General features: G+C 49.1%; 7 protein-coding genes across 7 annotated transcripts; 3 read left to right on the forward strand and 4 right to left on the reverse strand.

Moving 5' to 3' along the window:
• Nucleotides 1–681: 681 nt before the first annotated feature.
• Nucleotides 682–2,401, forward strand: N7446_008611 (uncharacterized protein; the record flags this gene model as incomplete). Its single annotated transcript, XM_058517356.1, has 3 exons — nucleotides 682–766; nucleotides 836–1,149; nucleotides 1,253–2,401. The coding sequence occupies 3 exons, from the start codon at nucleotides 682–684 to the stop codon at nucleotides 2,399–2,401; spliced, it is 1,548 nt and encodes a 515-aa protein (XP_058371002.1).
• A 1,444-nt stretch (nucleotides 2,402–3,845) lies between these two features.
• On the forward strand, nucleotides 3,846–6,725 carry N7446_008612 (uncharacterized protein; the record flags this gene model as incomplete). Its single annotated transcript, XM_058517357.1, has 3 exons — nucleotides 3,846–3,961; nucleotides 4,014–5,811; nucleotides 5,863–6,725. The coding sequence occupies exons 1-3, from the start codon at nucleotides 3,923–3,925 to the stop codon at nucleotides 6,723–6,725; spliced, it is 2,700 nt and encodes an 899-aa protein (XP_058371003.1). The 5' UTR covers nucleotides 3,846–3,922.
• A 4,033-nt stretch (nucleotides 6,726–10,758) lies between these two features.
• On the reverse strand, nucleotides 10,759–11,793 carry N7446_008613 (uncharacterized protein; the record flags this gene model as incomplete). The annotated part of the gene is made up of 1 exon (XM_058517358.1): nucleotides 10,759–11,793. One exon carries the CDS (start codon nucleotides 11,791–11,793, stop codon nucleotides 10,759–10,761), a length of 1,035 nt encoding a protein of 344 aa, XP_058371004.1.
• A 3,138-nt stretch (nucleotides 11,794–14,931) lies between these two features.
• On the reverse strand, nucleotides 14,932–15,539 carry N7446_008614 (uncharacterized protein; the record flags this gene model as incomplete). Its single annotated transcript, XM_058517359.1, has 2 exons — nucleotides 14,932–15,381; nucleotides 15,447–15,539. 2 exons carry the CDS (start codon nucleotides 15,537–15,539, stop codon nucleotides 14,932–14,934), a joined length of 543 nt encoding a protein of 180 aa, XP_058371005.1.
• Nucleotides 15,540–15,966: 427 nt separating this feature from the next.
• N7446_008615 (uncharacterized protein) lies at nucleotides 15,967–16,852 on the reverse strand (the record flags this gene model as incomplete). The annotated part of the gene is made up of 3 exons (XM_058517360.1): nucleotides 15,967–16,229; nucleotides 16,307–16,565; nucleotides 16,631–16,852. The coding sequence occupies 3 exons, from the start codon at nucleotides 16,850–16,852 to the stop codon at nucleotides 15,967–15,969; spliced, it is 744 nt and encodes a 247-aa protein (XP_058371006.1).
• An 870-nt stretch (nucleotides 16,853–17,722) lies between these two features.
• N7446_008616 (6-phosphogluconate dehydrogenase 2) lies at nucleotides 17,723–18,109 on the forward strand (the record flags this gene model as incomplete). Its single annotated transcript, XM_058517361.1, has 1 exon — nucleotides 17,723–18,109. The coding sequence occupies one exon, from the start codon at nucleotides 17,723–17,725 to the stop codon at nucleotides 18,107–18,109; it is 387 nt and encodes a 128-aa protein (XP_058371007.1).
• Nucleotides 18,110–18,163: 54 nt separating this feature from the next.
• Nucleotides 18,164–18,964, reverse strand: N7446_008617 (uncharacterized protein; the record flags this gene model as incomplete). Its single annotated transcript, XM_058517362.1, has 1 exon — nucleotides 18,164–18,964. The coding sequence occupies one exon, from the start codon at nucleotides 18,962–18,964 to the stop codon at nucleotides 18,164–18,166; it is 801 nt and encodes a 266-aa protein (XP_058371008.1).
• Between the last annotated feature and the right edge of the window lie 612 nt (nucleotides 18,965–19,576).

The following is a 19,576-nucleotide window of genomic DNA, read 5'->3' on the forward strand; positions in this document are numbered from 1 at the left end:
TTTTGTCAGTACAGGGCTAAGGATGAACTCAAATAGAGATATATATATGGTGATAGTTGCAGTCTCGAAAGTACCCGACCAGACACATCATAAAGAAGCAAAGAAGGAGAGAAGCGGGCCTATGTAGTAGCGACCTATGTCCCAATCGGGTAATAGTAGATGCTGCTTATGTAACATGGGTCCCTCCACTCGAGCTGGGAATGGTCGGATCTTCGTCCCATCCAGGCAAGTGGCTGCGTTACGTCTAAGCCCTCTTAGGTGCCTGGTCTCATAACCGTTGACATTCCTGTGCCAAATGTACTCCTGATCCGATTCCCGTACGGGTCTATGTTGGCCCACAAGGATCCCGGTGTCTGCTGGTTTAAGACCCAACACCCCCAGCACCTGCATTTAAGACCCATATCACATCTCATTCCCCCCTCGGGGAATTACTCCCCCCCTCGCTTTGCATTACGTCGTATGTATAATTACCATTTTGCCTGTTTCGGTCACATCCTCCCCTCCGAGACCCTTCGCGCATAGTCTCCTAACCCTGTGACCTTTATAGGACGTGCATCTTGCGATGGTTTCTTCCGAATCCCGAGTCCTTGACTGGAGGAATTTTGTTGGTCGTCGGTTCGGTATGCAGCTGTGAAAGATTGCATTACGTTGAAGGAAGTCTTCTATCTCCCGCATCTCGATATGTCTGGGAACGAGGAGCCGTTGATCAAATCAACACTGGCCTCGAGTGCTACCCCTTCGGGCCAGCCTAAGCCGGAAGTTTCGGGTATGCTTATTTTACGCACGAGAGAAACTCGAGCACTTCACAGCGGCTAACATATAGAATTCATTATAGCACCCTCTAGCAATGGCCCTCAAACTTCGAAAGCCGGACGCCGACGTCGCGCTCCCGATTCGAAGAACAAACCACCCAAGAGTCAACACTTCTACTTTGTCGATTCGAACTCGTCGTCCAAAGAAAAGCGCGCTCATGTTATGCGCCATCATGTACAAGAGAAAAGAAAGCAGCGCAAGATGTCACATGGCTCCGCGGAGAAAGCTTCCGGTGGTATCGCATGGCCGGTGAAGGCAGATGCAGGACTCATCGCCGACACTGAATCCGATGCGTCTTCGACAGTTGCGCAAGAATCTTCCTCCAGTCAATTTTCGGTATGGGAATTGCTTTCATCCAGTCACTCCAAGTCAAGGTTCTGGCAGCCTAGCTGCGAGGTCGGATACTGGTGATGGTTATGGATGCTGACCTGGTGTGCAGCAACTTCAAATTAGGTTCTCCAATGTGACACCGCCCTCTCAGCCTCGTCCACCACTACACATTGGTTCGCCTGTCACGATACTCGATGCTTCTCGAAAAGATCCATTCGACAGTCTTCCAATGGAATACGACCCCGAAGATCTCGAATTGGCCGACTATTGGACCAGCAAGTTAACGTATTGGTCTGGGCAGAACCTCTACTTAAAGAACCAAATATTCCGTACAGCAATGGGACACCCTCTCACATTCAAAGCGGTCGTCCTTGCATACTGTGCGCGGTGGAAAGCACAACTTTACGGCGTGACAGACAGCTTGGAAATACAGCGCCACGTCGGTCAAGCCACCAAACTCATCGAAGAGGCAACCTCGGGCTCCATGCAAGTGAAAGCGGATGACCTTGCAATGGCATTGGCCGGAATGGCCTTGCACGAGGAACGATTCGGGAGTAAACAGAAGGCCCAAGTCCATGTCGATCGAGCCGTTCAACTTATGCGGCCGCGAACCGGAAGCAACGTACCCGTGGAAACATTCATTCACTACGTGCGATACATTATGACACCTGAAATGCCCAAGATCAACCAGGCCGAGCAAAATTGGCTACTCACATTTCTCCGTGGAGCCAAAGACCTAATGCGACGGCACAACACGCCAGGGTACCTCCTCAAAGCACCTCACCGACGCAAAACTTTCCAAATGGAGAGCCCACTATTCTCTCTACTGTCCAGCGGCCCGCGTCCCTCTCAGGTCCCGCAGGCCTGGCGCATATATGTGGTTCGCGACGCACAGACCCAAGAGGTCAGCCGAACCGCAGCCCTCATCTATATCACAGCTGCACTCTGGTATTTCCAAGATTCCCCCGATAAAACCGATCGGTTCCTGGCACAGTTGTGCACCATGGTGAAACAGCACCACCTTGACCATGATCCCGCTTGCGAAACGCTACTCTGGTTACTGCTGGAGGAAGGGTATGATTCCGATTTACGGGACCCCGAACGTGGTTGGACTACAGGCGAGTTGCTCCGATGTCACAAGCAACTCCCACCCGACCTTCAATTCCAATTTAACGAGATCCTCATGAGCTTCCTCTCTCTGCACACACCTATCCGCGGGGTCCATGTCTTTGAAGAGGAGCTCCAACTTAGGCAATAAATGCAATTATTATTATTTTCAGATCTGATATCACAAACGAAATGGCTTGGCGGGACCCAAAAGCTGGGAAAGTGTAATTGTCATAGAGTCCACGGGTTCGGCAGTGGAACCAGGGGAGCGGACTCGCTTGTAACCTCGGCCTACACAGATCGTTTCTGCTTTGGGGCATTGGAGAGAGATACCGAACACTGGTACGCCGAGACTATTCCGTACACCGCAAACGATCTAAACACTTTACATTAACACATTTTAAAGTGAGAGATCGCCGATCACCACAAGATATGGCACTAAATGACTATCATGACGATATTGATTGGATTGGATCCATGACACAGTGCCCATGGTTCATGCGCATTCCACCTGCTGAACATGTAGATTCCCCCGGGACCCCCTTTTCCAGCTGTGGCGCAAAAATGCAGCCCCGTTGTGATCTGGGGTGCGTCCCAAGGCGTGGAATGGAAAGATGTCGAGAAATGAAAAGAAATGAAACGAAATGAGAAGAAAGAACAAAAGGCAAACATTGAACTCGCAGGTAGTCTCATGCAAATCTCGGCCCATCAGATCCTTGTCAATAGTGCAGCCCACTAGCTACTCTTGGCGGCCTAGCTAACTAGTGCCAGCGCAAAATCCTCATTTGATGATCCTCGTATATCGGGCTTCGTGATTTACACGTGTGATAGACCACATTATTGAGTTGGCAATCTTAATGAAATTCAAACATGTCTGAGTCTTCTCCGCCGTGTACTCTTACTGGTAAAACTTATACGATGTGCTAAAATGTGTGCCTTTTCCGGACTTTGGCCTCTGTGGTGGAGACAGAACCCCTGGATACCCCAAGGGACACTCATATCGAACCAAATAACTGTTATGTTATGTGTGAAACTGAGACGGGAGAAGTTTGTCTCGCACGGCGCCTTGCGTAACCATTTGAACATCCCTGTTGCCTGAGCGTCATGATCGACGTCGGGTGAAGTAGCTTGTCGGCTGAAGTAGCTTGAAGATAGACATGTGGCTTGCTGTGGCGGTGACTCGGTCTTCTCCGGGGGCTGGGGGCTGGGGGCTGGGCTGGGTCAACACGATACAGGCATTAACAAAAGACGAAGAATGAAGAAGACGATCTACGCGAGAGATGTCGAAAGAGTCATTGACTCCAGGGAACCAGACTATCATAGGTCGCATCTCGGCGTACCAGTGTTGCAAGTCTGGATCGATCACTCGCCACCAGGAGTGGAGGCCCGAACAGGGGAGTAACGCTAGAGTAATTAGCTCGTCAGCTCCTACTCTAACTGAAAAAAGAAAAAAGAGACAAAAAAAATGGAAGAATAAATCCCCCTTGTAGAGAGATGCTCCAATTACGTAGATTCAGATCGATCGTAAAACATGCCCCTCTCGCAACCTTAAGCTTTCTCTTTTTTTCCTTTCCTTCTCCATACACCTGGGGAGACTCAACCCCCTTCGACATACTCGTGTTTGACATCTTGAATATACTATCTACATCCGTCTAATCTCTAATCCTTCACTATGGCCGACGTCGGTGTTCACCGGCTGATGGCTCGCGCGGTACGTGTGTCTGGTCGCAAAAGCTGAAGCTTGTTTACTGACTGGAAACCAGGACGACCCGTCGACTGCGTCGCCCTCAGCGTCAGGATTGGTGACGACCCTCGTTCCTGCCTTGGTGTCTTTCGCCGTGATGGTGCTTCTGTTCATTATCCTGCGAAAGACCAATCGCAGGATGTACATGCCCCGAACCTACATTGGATACCTGCGAGGCTGGGAGCGCACCCCCGATACCCCGACCGGCTTGGTGGACTGGATCAAGGCCATGTACAAGCTTCCCGATACATACGTTCTGCAGCACCACTCGATGGACGCCTATCTTCTGCTCCGATTCCTGAAGATGTGCTCTGTCTTGCTGTTTGTTGGCTGCTGCATGACTTTCCCGGTGCTGTGGCCCGTCAATGCTACCGGTGGTGGTGGTCAGACCCAGTTGAACCTGCTGTCTATTTCGAACATTGGCAAGAATTCGTATGCGCGCTACTTTGCGCACTGCTTTATTTCCTGGATCTTCGTTGCGTTCGTCTTCTTCATGGTTACTCGCGAGCACATCTTCTATATCAACTTGCGCCAGGCTTACCTGTTCTCTCCTGCCTATGCCAATCGCATTTCGTCCCGCACTGTGTTGTTCACTGCGGTGACTTCTGATCTCCTGAACAAGGAGAAGGTCCGCACCATGTTCGGCCGCGACAAGGTCAAGAACGTCTGGGTCGCTTCGGATACCAAGGAGCTCGAGGAGAAGGTCAAGGAGCGTGATAGCGCCGCGATGAAGCTCGAGGGTGCCGAGACTAAGCTCATCGTTATGGCTAACAAGGCCCGCAACAAGGCCCTAAAGAAGCAGGGCTCGGCTGAAAACCCCGAGACTGAAATTGGGGATGGCCAGTTCGATGATGAGTCTGGCTCTGTCGCTGCTCGCTGGGTCCAGGCCAAGGACCGTCCCACTCACCGTCTCAAGATGCTGATCGGCAAGAAGGTTGACACTATCAACTGGGCTCGTGCCGAAATTGAGCGTCTCAATCCTGAAATCGAGGAATTGCAGGCTAAGCACCGTGCTGGTGATGTCAAGTTGGTCTCTTCGATCTTTGTTGAATTCTACCACCAGTCCGATGCCCAGGCTTCTTACCAGTCTGTCGCTCACAACCTCCCTCTGCACATGAGCCCTCGCTATATCGGCTTGGACCCTACTCAGGTTATCTGGGCCAATCTCCGCATCAAGTGGTGGGAGCGTCTCGGTCGCCATGCCGCTACCATTGCTTTTGTCTGTGTTTTGATCATCTTCTGGGCCATCCCAACTGCTGCTGTTGGTGCCATCTCCAACATTAACGCTTTGATCGACAAGGTTCATTTCTTGAGCTTCATTAACAGTGTCCCCTCATGGATCAAGGGTGTTATTACCGGTCTTTTGCCCGTTGTCCTGATGTCTATTCTCATTGCTCTCGTTCCTATCATTCTTCGCTTGATGGCCAAGTGGGGTGGTGAACCCAGTGCTGCCTCCATCGAGTTGACCGTTCAGAACTGGTTTTTCGCTTTCCAGGTTGTGCAGGTCTTCCTGGTGATTACTCTCGCCTCTGCGGCCACCAGTGTTGTGACTTCCATCATCAACGACCCTTCTTCGGCTGCCTCGCTGCTGGCCAATAAGATTCCTCTCTCGGCCAACTTCTACATTTCCTACATTATCCTCCAAGGATTGTCGTTCAGTTCCGGTGCTTTGCTCCAAATTGTTCCTTTGATCCTCGGAAAGATTCTGGGCAAGTTCCTGGACAGCACTCCCCGTAAGATGTACACTCGTTGGTCGAATTTGTCTGGTCTTGGATGGGGTACTGTCTACCCTGGCGTCACCCTGTTGACCGTTGTTGGTAAGTTTGCCCTTGGACGGTTTGTTTGATGCAATTCTGACTGCTTCATAGCCATTACCTACTCTTGCATTGCCCCATTGGTCATGGGCTTCGGTACTATCGGTCTATACCTCTTCTACTTCGCCTACCGGTACAACCTCCTATACGTGTCGAATGCCAACATCGACACCCAGGGTAGATGTTACCCCCGTGGTCTGCAGCATCTCACCGTTGGCTGCTACCTGCTGATGGTTTGCCTGATCGGTCTGTTTGCCATGGCCTCCGGTTCCAACCAGATTGCTGTTGCTCCTCTGATCCTGGAGATCATCTTCCTTGTCTTCGTCATCCTGTACCACATCTCGATGAACGGCGCCATGGAGCCTCTCCTCAACTACCTGCCAAAGAACCTCGAGGTCGAAGAAGAGGCTCTCCTCGCCGCCGAGAAGACCACCATCAACTCAGGTGAGAAGGCCCAGTCCGACGACACGAACGTCCCCGCCAGCTCCACCATCGCTCCCCGCGACAGCGGCGTCGCTGATGTGAACAACGGTGTCGGCAACGTCGACTCGGCTGAGAAGGGTCTTACCGAGGCCCCATCCACCCCACCCAAGGCCAACATCTTCACCAAGTTCCTCCGCCCAGACCGGTACAACAGCTACCACGAACTGCGCAAGCTAGTCCCCACCACGGAGATCATGCCCACGTACTCAGCCGAGGCCGAGCGTGATGCCTACTGCCACCCCTCCATCACCGCCCAGGCTCCTCTCCTCTGGATTCCTCGTGACCCCCTCGGCGTCAGCAGCCAGGAAGTCGCCCACACCACGCGCGTCATCCCCATCACGGACGAGGACTCCTGGCTCGACGAGAACTGCAAGATCAGCTGGAACGTGGACAAGGGCGAGCCCCCCATCTACGAGGAGAAGGTCGCCTACTAAGCGCCATCCCTCCGCACTCCCGTCTTTCGTCAAACGATATCTCAATCCGGGTCAAGGGATCTGCCCTTGTACACACATACACATGACTTGGCATGTCCCCGACTCGGTTTCGGTAAACTGTGATACCCAACCGATCGTCTTAACCACCGATCAGCTCTAATCAAGGCTTTCTCTTTCTTCCTTTCTTTCCAATCTCTGTCTCTTTATCTCTATCTGGATCATCTAGGATTAGCTTGGGAGTCTACATCTACTTGCTTTGGTACATGTAGCCCTGGCCTTTCTCTTTTTCTTTTCCCTATAATCTTAAAATGTTAATTGGTGGTGAGATGTTCATGCGTCATGTCGATATTTCGGTTGCAGCTTGTGATGCTCGCCATGAAGTTGGAATACATGCGTGCACGTCCTTTGTTTCATGCTTGATGATGTCTTGCGTCTTGGCTGATGACCTGTACTATATTCATCTTCCCCTTTGGGGGGTTTCACAAATCGAATGGATATCTTATTTGTGTGTTTGTTTTTTGTAGGTTAGATGTATTTTCGTCTGGTCTTTTGACTTGATACTGAGTACTATTATATAAGGGGTGCTCACTCTGTTATAGGTTACAGAGTAGTCGACTGTACGGAGTATTGATCCCATGATATCTTCGCTCCCTGGCACGCACTCGTAGTCATCAGTTGGTCTTCAGTCTGCTTTCGTCTAGAGTAAATGGCTAGATTATATGTGCATACTTGTTTGGGCGGCTACTGACGTTTTGGGGTGGTAGGGTTCATTGTTTTCTTTATTTGAACATCATTTGAGGTCGGATAATGTCGAGTTGTGACCCAAGATATATATCAACGCAATTCCGTTGTTAGTGATGACCATATTGACTCTAAAGTGACTAGCAAACCAAGCGTGCGACCTAATAAACGCTTCAATATCATAAATCGTTCGACTCTATATCTATATAAAAAGGAAAGACAAAAAGGAAAGGTGGTGCCCAGGATCGAACAGTCCACAGAGATAATCATTAGGTACTTTTGTCAATCGAGATACATTTAGCCTCCCCAGGTCCATAATTACTGCTATACACAACATACACAACGTATTAAACAGCACCCACATCTGTTTCATTACAAGTAAGCTTCTTGTGAGTGGTCTCCAACCTCGATAATCCTACATAAACTATATGTATGCCCTCCCATATCGAGTACACGCAAGCGACATCACCACTCACACCGACGATATCAATACGAAATATGCATGTATCACGCATTACATCGACATATGCGTACAAGACACGCCCGTAATAAACTCGTCATGTGCCACGTAATACCGTATTTCGAGAAATGGACATTTATCACCACCCCAGGATCTCCCACATGAAACAAGGGTATGTGTACAAACGAACAGGATGTGTGGTCCATTGCATGCATATTTAATATATCAAATCGCTCTACTATTTCAGATACATACTTGTATACCCCTTTATCAAACTAGGATCCTGCGAGACCCTCTTGCCTAGCTGGGACAAGAGACCGAGTTTTCTTGTATAATCCTGCTCGCATCCTGGGTACTGGCATTGGCACCACGGCAGATAGAGACTCATCCTTGTCCTCCGGGTAGCTATTGGCGTGATTGACGGTGGTGGCTTGCTCTCTTCCCTTGTCACCTGTCAATTGTGGCTAGCGGGGTGGGGTCCATGTACTGTATATATAACTGTATGGTGATACTAGGTCTTGGTTACGCTTAAACGCTTGCGATATATGTTAAAATAACTTCTTTTCCCAAGGTTGCATTATATGGCATTCTCCACTGGGACGGGAGAGAAGTTAACAACTAACCCGACTCTACTCCGTACCATTCACTCTACAACACCTACACCTACAAGACACTGTTCAACACTATTGAATACGCAGTCATCCACCCCTCCACCCCTCCAAACTACTGCATGGTACTTTTGCCATGCGTAAAATACAAGAGCTATTCTTCGGACCCCCAAAAAGGAATGAAAATACGACTCCACCTCAGCCGAGCCACACAGGGGGTCGATCACTATCCAGGGGGACGGGCGCGCGGGGCAGGAGCTGACTCTCACAGTAGCTAAGATCTAGTCTTGTGAACATATTACCTACCAGACTCCATACTGTAGGAACAGAAGAAACCGTTGACAGCCAAGCCAACCCCTTTAATCTACTCTAAGTTCAAACTAAGAGGTCGATTACATCGCGATGGAACCTTCGATTGAAATTGTTAGTGTTCTAGAGGCTGGATGTGCTCAACATGAGACGCCGGCCGTCTCTCAAAGGTACGAGAGCCGAGACGACATGCTGTACTCGGGAATTAAGATAACTTAAAAAAAGAAGCGCTCGTACTCCGTACAAATGTACTGTATGGACGTAATACGAGCAGACCATGGTAAGTTAATCGTAATCGTAAATGTCCACAATGACGGCGTATACTGTCCCTGTCAGTGAACAACATCCCTGTCTCGGCGATATAATAGGCGGACATCTAATAACTGCCATCCATGATCGACCGAACCTACCAGTGTCTAGACCACAACCACAAATTCGCCCTTGTACATGTATTATACTGTAGTCATCATCCAGAACCCACACATCCACACTCCTACAGTATAAGAGGCGTTCCCGATCCGGATACCCATGTATGCCATGTCTTGGAAGTACAGTAATACTCTACAGAGAACTGCGCATCCCGCGCTCCTTGAAAATCAAGGCTATCCTTGCTATTTGGAATCGTATTGCGCAAATGCCTGTGCCTCATGCTCGATGATGTACATGCCATGCATACACATACTGCACACACACCAAAGCAGCAGAACACGTACACCTACTTTGTAATAGTCAATTCGCACAGTAAGGGAGGATCGCCATCCAATTGCCACTTTGGCAAGACGGTGCCAGGTTACGGTGGGGAAAAGGTATCTGAGTCGCAAACAATTCGAGAAGGTAGTAAATATAGAGGGTCGGATTTAATATAAATCTTTTCGCTTGAGGATTTTTTTTCCCGCCCCGTAAGCGTTACCCTGGTAGCCTGGCCGCTACTGGACATGGCGCATTCTACCCGCAAGTGTTATTATTAGCCGCGACGCTAGCTCTCTCGCCCGACTGTTTACCTGTTCAGGAAAGTTGGGTACCAATCACTCTAAATGACTCCCCGTGCTAGCCCCCACTGAAAGACCCTATCAAATGCTACGCTGGACGATTCGCTCGCTTGGAAAATTAGCCAGCGGAGCCTTGCATGATCTCTGCTTGTCAGTGCGGACTCAAGACAGGGACTGGGTACTACCGGTCGTGCATGGGCATGGGACCGTGACCGAGCCAAGTAAGTCTAGGATTCCTACAAGAAATGAGAACCAATGAGAAGAACGTTCATATATTGTACATGATTAGCGGTGGAACTTGATCAAATCATTGTGGAATATGTGGGATGTAGGATGTCATGTCGGGGCTGTTACGCCTCCGATTGTAGTACCAGTCTTTTGTGGAGACTACTGTACGCCATCCCCGAGTCCAAGATCCTGAGATTGAAAGTAGAACCTCGATGAAGGGTCAATTTCCAGCCGAAGATTTACTGCAAATGGCTTGGTATAGGTAACGCAGAAAATCCCAAACTCCGTTAGGTTTAATGAAACCAAATCAGTGTTGCCCCCCAAAAAAAGGAGATAGAAACGCCAGTGCCAACGCCGTGCTCTCCAGGATGAGTCATGAGCTGATGCAAGAGACAGACAGGAGAATGGTATCCCAAAAAAAGAAAAGCGAGTCCGTGGAAAGTGTGGTCAAAGGACAGTAGGGAAGTTGAGCGAAACACAGGTAGCGAAAAAAGTAAAAGAATGGTGAAAGGTATGCGCGAATTCAGAATCACAAATCGATCGCAGTCAAATATGCAGGTAGAGAAGGTCTCCAAAGACCAATCCGAGACAGAAAATAAATGGTATCCCAACAAATCGAAGGTATCAACTGGCAATGTATACTGGAAGGATTTTCAAGACACGCTAAATCGGTAATATGAGGTGATGTGGTAATAGTCCTACACTCGGATCCTTGATGATCGGAATGCGGAGAGGTCGATTGACTCGGCCGATAGGGAGGAGTTGTCGTCGACTTCAATGGCGTCTGCGGTGGTCGTTGAGGGCTTGCTAGAAGCAATTGCGGCTACTCTGGCGAGTCGCGCTGCGGAAGGGGTCGGGGGTGGTTTGGGAGGTGCATCTTTCGCAGTCCCATCAGCTTGTTGTGCTTCTAGGTCTTCCTGTTGCTTTTTCTCGGCCATAATGCGGTCCACCTCGTTGATTGCCGCCTCAAGTAGCATCTTGAATTTCTCTTCCACCCCGTCGAGTTCCGTTCCACAATCGCCAGATCGGAGAACTTGGTAAGCTGCTGTCTCGCAGAGCGAGTGGGCGAGTTCCAGTTGCTTGTCGGCATAGTCGAAGGGCGATTCTTTCCGAAGAACGGTGGATCCAGAGACGCCGACAACTCCAGGTGCAGTCCGGGTACTCCGGATGCAGGAAAGTGGCGATGAAGCCTGCGTTGATGCTGTGCTTGGCATGTCCAAGTTCGGGCCTCGGTTCAGGATACCGGCGCGGATACCAGTACGCGGCATCATTGCCATCTTCGCTCGTCGCATGTTGTTCCTTGCCACTCCGATATCCCGAACAATTGCCTCGAGCGTCTTCTGTGTGTGACCGTCGTATTCAATAATAACATTGTGCCTCGTGCTCACAAACGCGTACTCTTCATTTGACTCGACGGATGGGGCTTCGTCGGAGGGTCTCTTGCGACCCGAGCGTTGACCGGCATCAGGCGTGTCGCTGGGTGTCACCGCCGCGGGCGGTTCTGGGCTGGGTTCTTTGCGTTGTGCGATTGGAACGAGATCATCAGTGTGGATTGAGCACACGGAGCTGTGTTTGCGTCGGCGGGGTTTGAAGTTCGCGTGGCGTCTGTAGGCTGCAGAGTATTCATTGTGTTTGGTGTGGGTGTGTGCTGCAAGCTCTGATACGCGGGTAATCCATGCAGGGAGGTTGTCTTTCATGTGGGTGAAGGCCACCAGAGCATCCATTGATGCCATCACTTTAGATGTTCGTCTCTGAGGTTACCACGTTTCCGCCAGTTGGATGTATAGATAGTAGGGCCGAGATATTAAATGTAAATGGGTGTACAAGGTGTTCGTTTCGTCATAAATCGTGAGTTCGACCAAAATCGCAATCCGTGGAGGTAGAAAGCTGGGGACAAAATGCTAGGTTGAGCGCGGTTGTCGGGACGCCGGAATAAAAAGCGGATGGAGGTGATCTTTAACCCCTCAATGTAGAAGAGTTGACTAGGATCTGCAGAGTGGAAAATACAAGTGACGGTGAAGGAGTGAAGGAGAGTCTGGGGAGGGGAAGGGAGGGAGAAAAGAAACATCGAGAAAACAAGTCGAGCGGGTACTGGTAAGGTACTCGTACTGAACTGGGACCCACCTGTACTGCATTGTATGAAACTAAGCTGGTTTGGGTCATCTGGGTAATCGGACAGTTGCACATCATAGGGCCAGTTGCATCTTTTTACATATAACTATGCAGATTGTTCGAAACGGATCGATTTACAGGAGCGGTGAATGCCTGCAGCTGTCAGTCTGTTTAGATTGTGTATAGTGTTGCCCTAAGGAAAGCGAAAACGGGGTTGCTCTGGCTTATTCTGTACACTATTGGATAGCATAGTTCTACAATTTGGCCTCAACATGTTGTCGTGATGATCTTCAAATCGACCCTCCAAACAAGAGGATCGATCGCCTTCCGAGACATCCATTCCTCGGAGACATGGAGGTCGAGTCTCCCGGCAACCGTAACAAATACATGTATAGTGGAGTTATTGGGAGATCCAATATTGAAGAAAAGACGAAGCAAAGCCGAAACAAACAGGTGTCACTGATATTTTTGATCCAGAATACCAAGCGAAGGGCTTCATCAAGGTAATCACGTACATTTGGCGCCTTTCCTAAGTGAGGTATGACACGTAACGGCTGTCGGGGACCTGGACTCGGAGACCGGGGACTACGGGGATCACGGGGACCACTTAGAAAATGTGACATGGGGGTAATACAGAGAGGGACCTGAGCTATGGAATAGAAGCCGGACGATCCTTCCCGCAGAAGACCGGGAGAGCCCGTGGCGGTCCCACCGCGGCGATGAGCAGTTGTGGTTGGCTGATCAGGGCGAATCGATAGGGAATGGTTCGTATTTATGGTATTGTAAACTTCCTCCGTAATGCTTTGCGCCATACAAGAGGTCGTACTGGGTACCTCTGTAACAAACTAAAATAATATGGTCCCCGGATCTAGTAAGTTAAGTTTTTGTTATAGCTCTGGTATACAGTCCACGTCCCGATTACTGGGGGATTGACATGACGATTCAGACTAGACTACGCGATTATGCGGTTCGATGCTGCGTGTTCAAGGGCGAGGCAGAATATTTTGAAATATTCATGGTTTTAGGCAAAAATAAAGCTGCTGCACAAAGAGAACAAATCCATGATTTCGCCTGGGATCATGTGACTAAAAGGCTTGGCTGTAAGCTTAGATGCTCTTAACGGACATTGATAAACGGCGGACGGATTATCAACATGACCCAAAGTGAAATTTTGAAACTCTGATTAAGTCTTGGTGAAGATATTTTTATTTCATCCCCCGCAGTCTCTCGTATACCTAGTGTGTCAATATCCCGATATCACATATAATCTTGAAGACTTTACCATACATCTATATCAATGACCGTCTCTTCGCAGTCAAAATCCTTGATTCAGAAGGTAGAAAAAAGCCCCTAAGCAACAGTTTGAGGGTATCAATATATATAAAAAAAAATGAAACGACCTCGCGTGCCAGACCCGTAGTTAATTGTGATGTGCAAGCTTGACTGTTTCAAGATCCACGAGTGCAGACAGCGCCATCAAGTGGCGAGTATGATCATCTCGCTGGTCTCTTGCAAGCATCTTTTGTCAGGGAACCGCAGCCATACCTTCCTTCCGGTCAAATGCTTTTGAAGACATCGAGTCAAGTCGATATCTTAGGAGCTTTCAAATCTGAATCGTCCGGGCTATATTCGGTGTCCGACCCAGAACCATCGTAACCCTGCTCATGAACCTTTCAAAACTCATACTCGGATATGTCATCACCTTCCTCCTTCGAACCCTCAGCGATAATGTGGTCTGGATCACCTCTTCGGCGCCGCGATCGCTGCAGACAAGCATCTGGTGGCTCTTTGCCTGGGCCTTCTCGTTCACCTCCGCAAGACAACGTGCCTCGCCCTCATTTAGCCAGTCATTTAGCCCTTGTAGGCGACTTTGTTTTGCCGTGAGCCTTTCGGCTACTAGCGCCTTCCACTGGGAATTGGAGTGGCGGGCGTTAACCTTTGAGCTGGAGGTCACTAAGTTTCAGAATCAGAGCCTCGATTTTTGAATCCTTGCAGTTAACCACAACCTTAAAAATTGCTTTCCGTAACTGCTTTACTGAGCGGTACTGATCGCGGGCATCAGGGATGTTGGCACGAATAACGTTTACTGTGTATTCCAATGTAGCCCATCAGATTAGGGGGATATTTCAGTAACCTAGTTATAAAAGCAATCGATTAGGAGGGAGAATGGGCACTTACTCAAATGTATCCCCCGAATCCCTGGGATACTTGCTCTCCTGCTTTTGATTAGTCCGGTAAACGGAGCTTTATCACAAGCCTTGTGAAGATTCAACAATTTTTCCCACTTCGTTTGTCACGATCATCGCTTTCACCGAGCTTTCGGGGTGAGCTACGGACAATGTAGTCTGATAGATACTTAGTAATCACTGAGAAGAATATACCCGTTCAAACATTTTATAAGGTCTAGTGGTAGTCATTTCGAATCATTGCTAGAACGAGAGAGTAATTGATGAAGCAGGGTTACTTGACAATGATGAGAAATACCATGAGATGCAATCAAGAGGAGCAACTCGGTGGCAGCCTACTATTAAGAGAACAACCGTTGACTGTCAAAGGAGGAGGAGTGTTTGTTCATTTGTGGCTCCTCAATACAATGGTGGTCAATCCACGTGATGACCTTTGCCCTGGCCGAGAACAACAAAAGAAAAACAACTCAAAAGAAAAGAAGGAAAAGAAAAGACATCCGAGATCGAAATACAATAATAAGTGACTCCAGATTTTCCTTGGTAACGAAAGGTATGGTGAGAGGCGGGGTGCGCTTAATTGCCGCTGGTGTAGGACTCGACCCACATATCGAGCTTGCGCTGAACAGCCTGAGCTGCAGCCATGGTAGCACGGTGAGCCCGCTGGCTCTCTTGGAGGGCGGCGGCCGTGGGAGCACGCCCAGCTTGCAGGCTGTCTTCCAATTCGGCCATGCTAGCGCGCTGGGCCTGCAGGTCCTCTTGTAAGGCAATCTCGAACGCCACGAGGTTGCGCCGGAGCTCCCGAGCGTACACGACGTGCATCCCGAGGTGGATTGCGACAGCCATGTCGTCCGCGGGCTGGTCGGGCACCTCATGGAGGGCAGGAGGAGGGACGGTGGCGGCGGAACGGGGACCACGTGCCGGCTTCTGCACAGGCTTCATTTTGTTGGGACCAACATCATTCTTAGTCTTGGGCTCAGAGGGCACCAAAGAAAGATCGTCACTGGAGGCGCTGGCGATCTTTTTCTATAGTGTAAGAGGGATTAGCTGAGCTCAGTCAAGGTGCCTAGAGTGAAAATATGTAGACTTACCTTGGCCTCGGCCTCGGGGACAAGGGGAGCAGCAACCGTGTGGTGGGTGCAGCGGCACTTCTTGACTTTACATTCAGCACAAGCAGGAGGCATCTCGTCGGTATCCACTGGAAATGAGGTTTTTGTTAGTGGGATGATGACGAGGTGAGGCGAGGATGGAGAATGGATGAGCTTGCTTTACATGAGATAGACCAGAGGGTCGAGGATGGGAAGGATTTGGGTTGTTACGATAATTACGATCGTATCGTCGCGACGGGATGTTGTGGGAGAAATATAGGAGGAAGAAGATACGCGACGACAAAACGACCATACGGCCGAATCTGGAAGGAGAGGACCAACATTAAGATCAGAAGAATGAGCCAACAGGCGAACACTCAAGTAAAAATATCTTCTTGAAATGATCCGAATACTAGAATTCGGTATAATCGGTACAGCGGTCTGCGAAGGAGATCTTTTACCCACATATATACGATTCAATTGTGTTTTATGCCCATGGCATGGGCCTTCATGACACAAACGATCATGGCCAAACCTCAGTCTCGTTCCATTGAATATCAAGCGAGCCATTTGCACCTCCCTCTCCCAGTATCCATTTCCATCTCTTCCCGTCCTCTTGATCTGTCAGATCCAAGCGCTCAACCTCCTTTGGGTAAATCACCACAACCCTGAAGTTATTCCGGGAAACGTGGTCATGAAGATCTGTGACTTTCTGGCCAAGGCGCAGAGCTGGATTGCCGGGACTCTGGGATCTAGGCATCCCGGGCTGGGGGTTTCGAAAAGAACCTACATTTGCCAGTCAGTATAAGCATCCTATGGACCAAAATACAAAACAGAATTATAGCTGGAGAGAAAGCACATACCTCTCGCAACCGGTGAATGATTTGCAAAGTACTTGGTGACAGCTTTGTCCCACGTCCAATTCGCAATATCACCATCATTATGACCTTTCACCCGCAAGCCTTTCTTGATCTCCTCTCGGGACGCCTTCTCACTCTCTGTAACATTGCTAGTGGGATCTCCAATTGCATATGCGGTTCCCTTAATGCGCCATTGGGTCATCAGATCCTTTAACCAGAAGACCGCCTCAATAGCATTTCCCGAAGACTCCAGCTGAGGAAGCTTTTCCATTCGAGCATCGGTGGTGAAGCATAGCATGTCACTTTCAAACACTGGCGGGTTGCCACCCCTTCAACTTGCTCGTCCATGGCTTCCTGGCCTTTAGGGTGAAGCTCAAGTTCCGGGAAGAAGCCGCGGCAACCACAGGTGCGCAGACGAGGCACGGGACGGTTACGAGCATCATAGCCGATAGTTGCAATTGTGAACTCATATCCTTGTGTTTGTTGGAGATGTGAGTCAAGTATATCACGCCATGGAGCACGTTGAGAGGTTGCCGGTGATGTGTTCATTGCGGAGACTTCAGTTGGAAAAGAGGATGTGGAACTGAAAGAACGGCCCAAAGAACATCCAGTGGTTGCCTTGATTAAACGAAGACGCTGAAGAGCTACTTTGAGAGAGGGTTGGTGACCGGAAGAAACGGATGCTGGCACCATAAATTGTTGCAAAGACGATGCCTATTCGCAAACGTGGTATACCGGATTAGCGGGGTGTGAAAGCTGCTGCTTGTCTAAGAGTCTGGAATCCAGCAGTTAAGGTAACGGAAGGGGCGGTTTGGATCCGCATCAAACTAGCGACGTAGAAATTGAGATAAGCATAAAAGAAGGAGATGGGTCGACCATGGTTGGTCGAAGTGACATCAGATCGAGTGGTCCGTGCGTGATTTGGTTATTCACGGCCAGCTAAACGACATGGCAGTGCAAACCATGTTGGATGTTAGTCTTCTAAAATAGGTCATATCTATGTTTATAATATCCGTCAAGGAGAAAGTCGGAAATATCCATAAGACGCTTTATGTGCCGAAAGTTGGTCCTCAAACATCTCTGGGCACACCAGCAGCCTCTACGGATCCCGTTGATTGTCTACAATCGCACGCGCTCCCGAGCTGATGCTCTTCAAGCCGAGCTACCTCACGACAGTGTTCGGATCGCCGACCCATTCAGAAAGCCGCGACAGTCTCCGATGTAATAATTACTTGCCTGAGCGACGATGATTCTGTCCAGCAGGTCTTCGATAAAGCATTGTCGAACCAAGTCCTGTCCGCCAACGCACGATTTGTCGCATGCCCCGGTAAGAGAAAATTGAAACAGGGCCTTTGTTGGTGTCCTCATGTCAACTTTATAAACATTAACACAGTGTTCGGAGCACCCGACCGTGCGACAATGCGCAGGGCTACGGACGTGGCATACGTCAAAATGTGGTTTGAGGATATGATGGGCCGGGTGATGATCGACCTGGGCGATCAGCCGCCCCAGGCCGCCACGACGCTCAAGGTGATCGGTAATTCGTTCATCTTCAATATGGTCGAAGCTGTAGCGGAGAGAGATGTTCTGGCCGAAAAGACTGGCCCAGTGAGTGCCGCACTTCACCAGTACCTCCAGCTCTTCCTCCCGGCTATTTATACGTCTTACTCACGTCGCATCATGACGGGAGACTATTGGAGTCGCAATCTAGCCATGGTTCTTATATTATTATCCAAAAATGTAGAAAGTAAAGAGAGAGACTATCGTTATGACAAAATGAGCTTCTATCCGCACAAGAGCAGATGAACGGCTTGGATCTATTGATTCAGGGTCCGTCTGAGTGACTGAGTGATAATTCATTCAAAATCCACTTTCCATTCCAAAATATCGAGCAACTTCAATTAGACCTGAGCCCCCAACTCCGACCCAAAGGTCGACAAACCCCTCTTCTCTGGCTCGTGCAATGTCGCTACTATCCCAAGCTTCTTCCAAGTGTCTCTCGAGATAGATTGTCTGAAACCCACATTTTTTGGCGGCATGCAAGTCCTCCAGATGGGCTGCGACGAGACAACATTGCGAAGTCCTGAAACCAAATCTGCGAGCAGCACCATGATAGACCTCTGGCGACGGCTTGTAAGCACCGAAATGCTCTGCACTAGTGATGTGCTTGAATGGCAAAGAATTGTGTTCTTGTAGGTCTTCGAGGAGTTTTACATTACCATTAGATAATGTAGACGTCAAAAATTTAGTGCTTAGCAACGAAAGTCCTGGCACACTGTCAGAGTATGAGTCAAGTCGATGCCAAGCGAGTGTCAAATTTTTGAGATCGTCCTCGTTAAATAAACCCCGGAGAAGCCGTTTGGTGAGAATATTTTCCAAAGAAATACGGTTGTACTCATCTACTGAGACAAAGGGCTTAGATGTATCGTAAGTGTCTCCGAAGTTCATATATGAACGATGCCACTCCTCGGCGATCTCCTGCCATTTCGAAGTGGACATATCAGAGACACGGGCTCGCACATCGGCACTTAGATATCGAACTTGATCTTGTAGGGCTCTTTGTGCTGCGGCATTCAGTTCGTTCGCGATGCAATATCTCCATTCCACAATTGTCCCTAAGATGTCGAAAAATATCATTGAAGGGAAACCATCCCATGACATCTTTGTCGAAGGTTCTTTGAGAGATACCAAAGAATAGAGGCTCTTGCATGAACTGTAGACTATATCTAAAAGTATAGCAATTCCTCGTCAATCAGTGATAGAAACAAGATAGACTCAAAAGAGAACCAAGAAAAAAACAGATGAATCTACCGTCAGGGACTGGTGTAAACCTTGACATGATAGTATCGCAATGAGGCTGGGCTTTTTAAATGTCGACGGCACTAAACATCCACTCTTCCATCAACCTCGGGAATTTATTGCTTAGGATTGCATGTGATTGACAAGTGGAAAATATCAACCAGGCAGGCGCCGAAACTAGTCAAATGAATTGGATCAAGTAATTAGACCTCGGCCGCCCATGGCTGTCAACGGGAGATGATGTCCATTATGGGCTACGCACGGGCTGTCCATGGATGAGAAATAAGCAAACATCGTAGGAATATCGTCTTGCATCAGTCATGCTTGGGTTTGGTAATTTCTCCCTCCCAAGTTGTATTCAGACTTCTGCTGTGCTGGTTCGTCGTCTCTTTAGAAAGATAGTGGAGTTCGTGGATCGCAAATCAGAGATAGAAGTCATTCTAGGGGCATTCGGCTCTATAGATTTCCTCATTC

The sequence above is a fragment of the Penicillium canescens genome (genome assembly GCF_028828765.1).
Source record: "Penicillium canescens strain IBT 15451 chromosome Unknown utg000005l_segment0_segment0, whole genome shotgun sequence".
Taxonomy (NCBI): domain Eukaryota; kingdom Fungi; phylum Ascomycota; class Eurotiomycetes; order Eurotiales; family Aspergillaceae; genus Penicillium; species Penicillium canescens.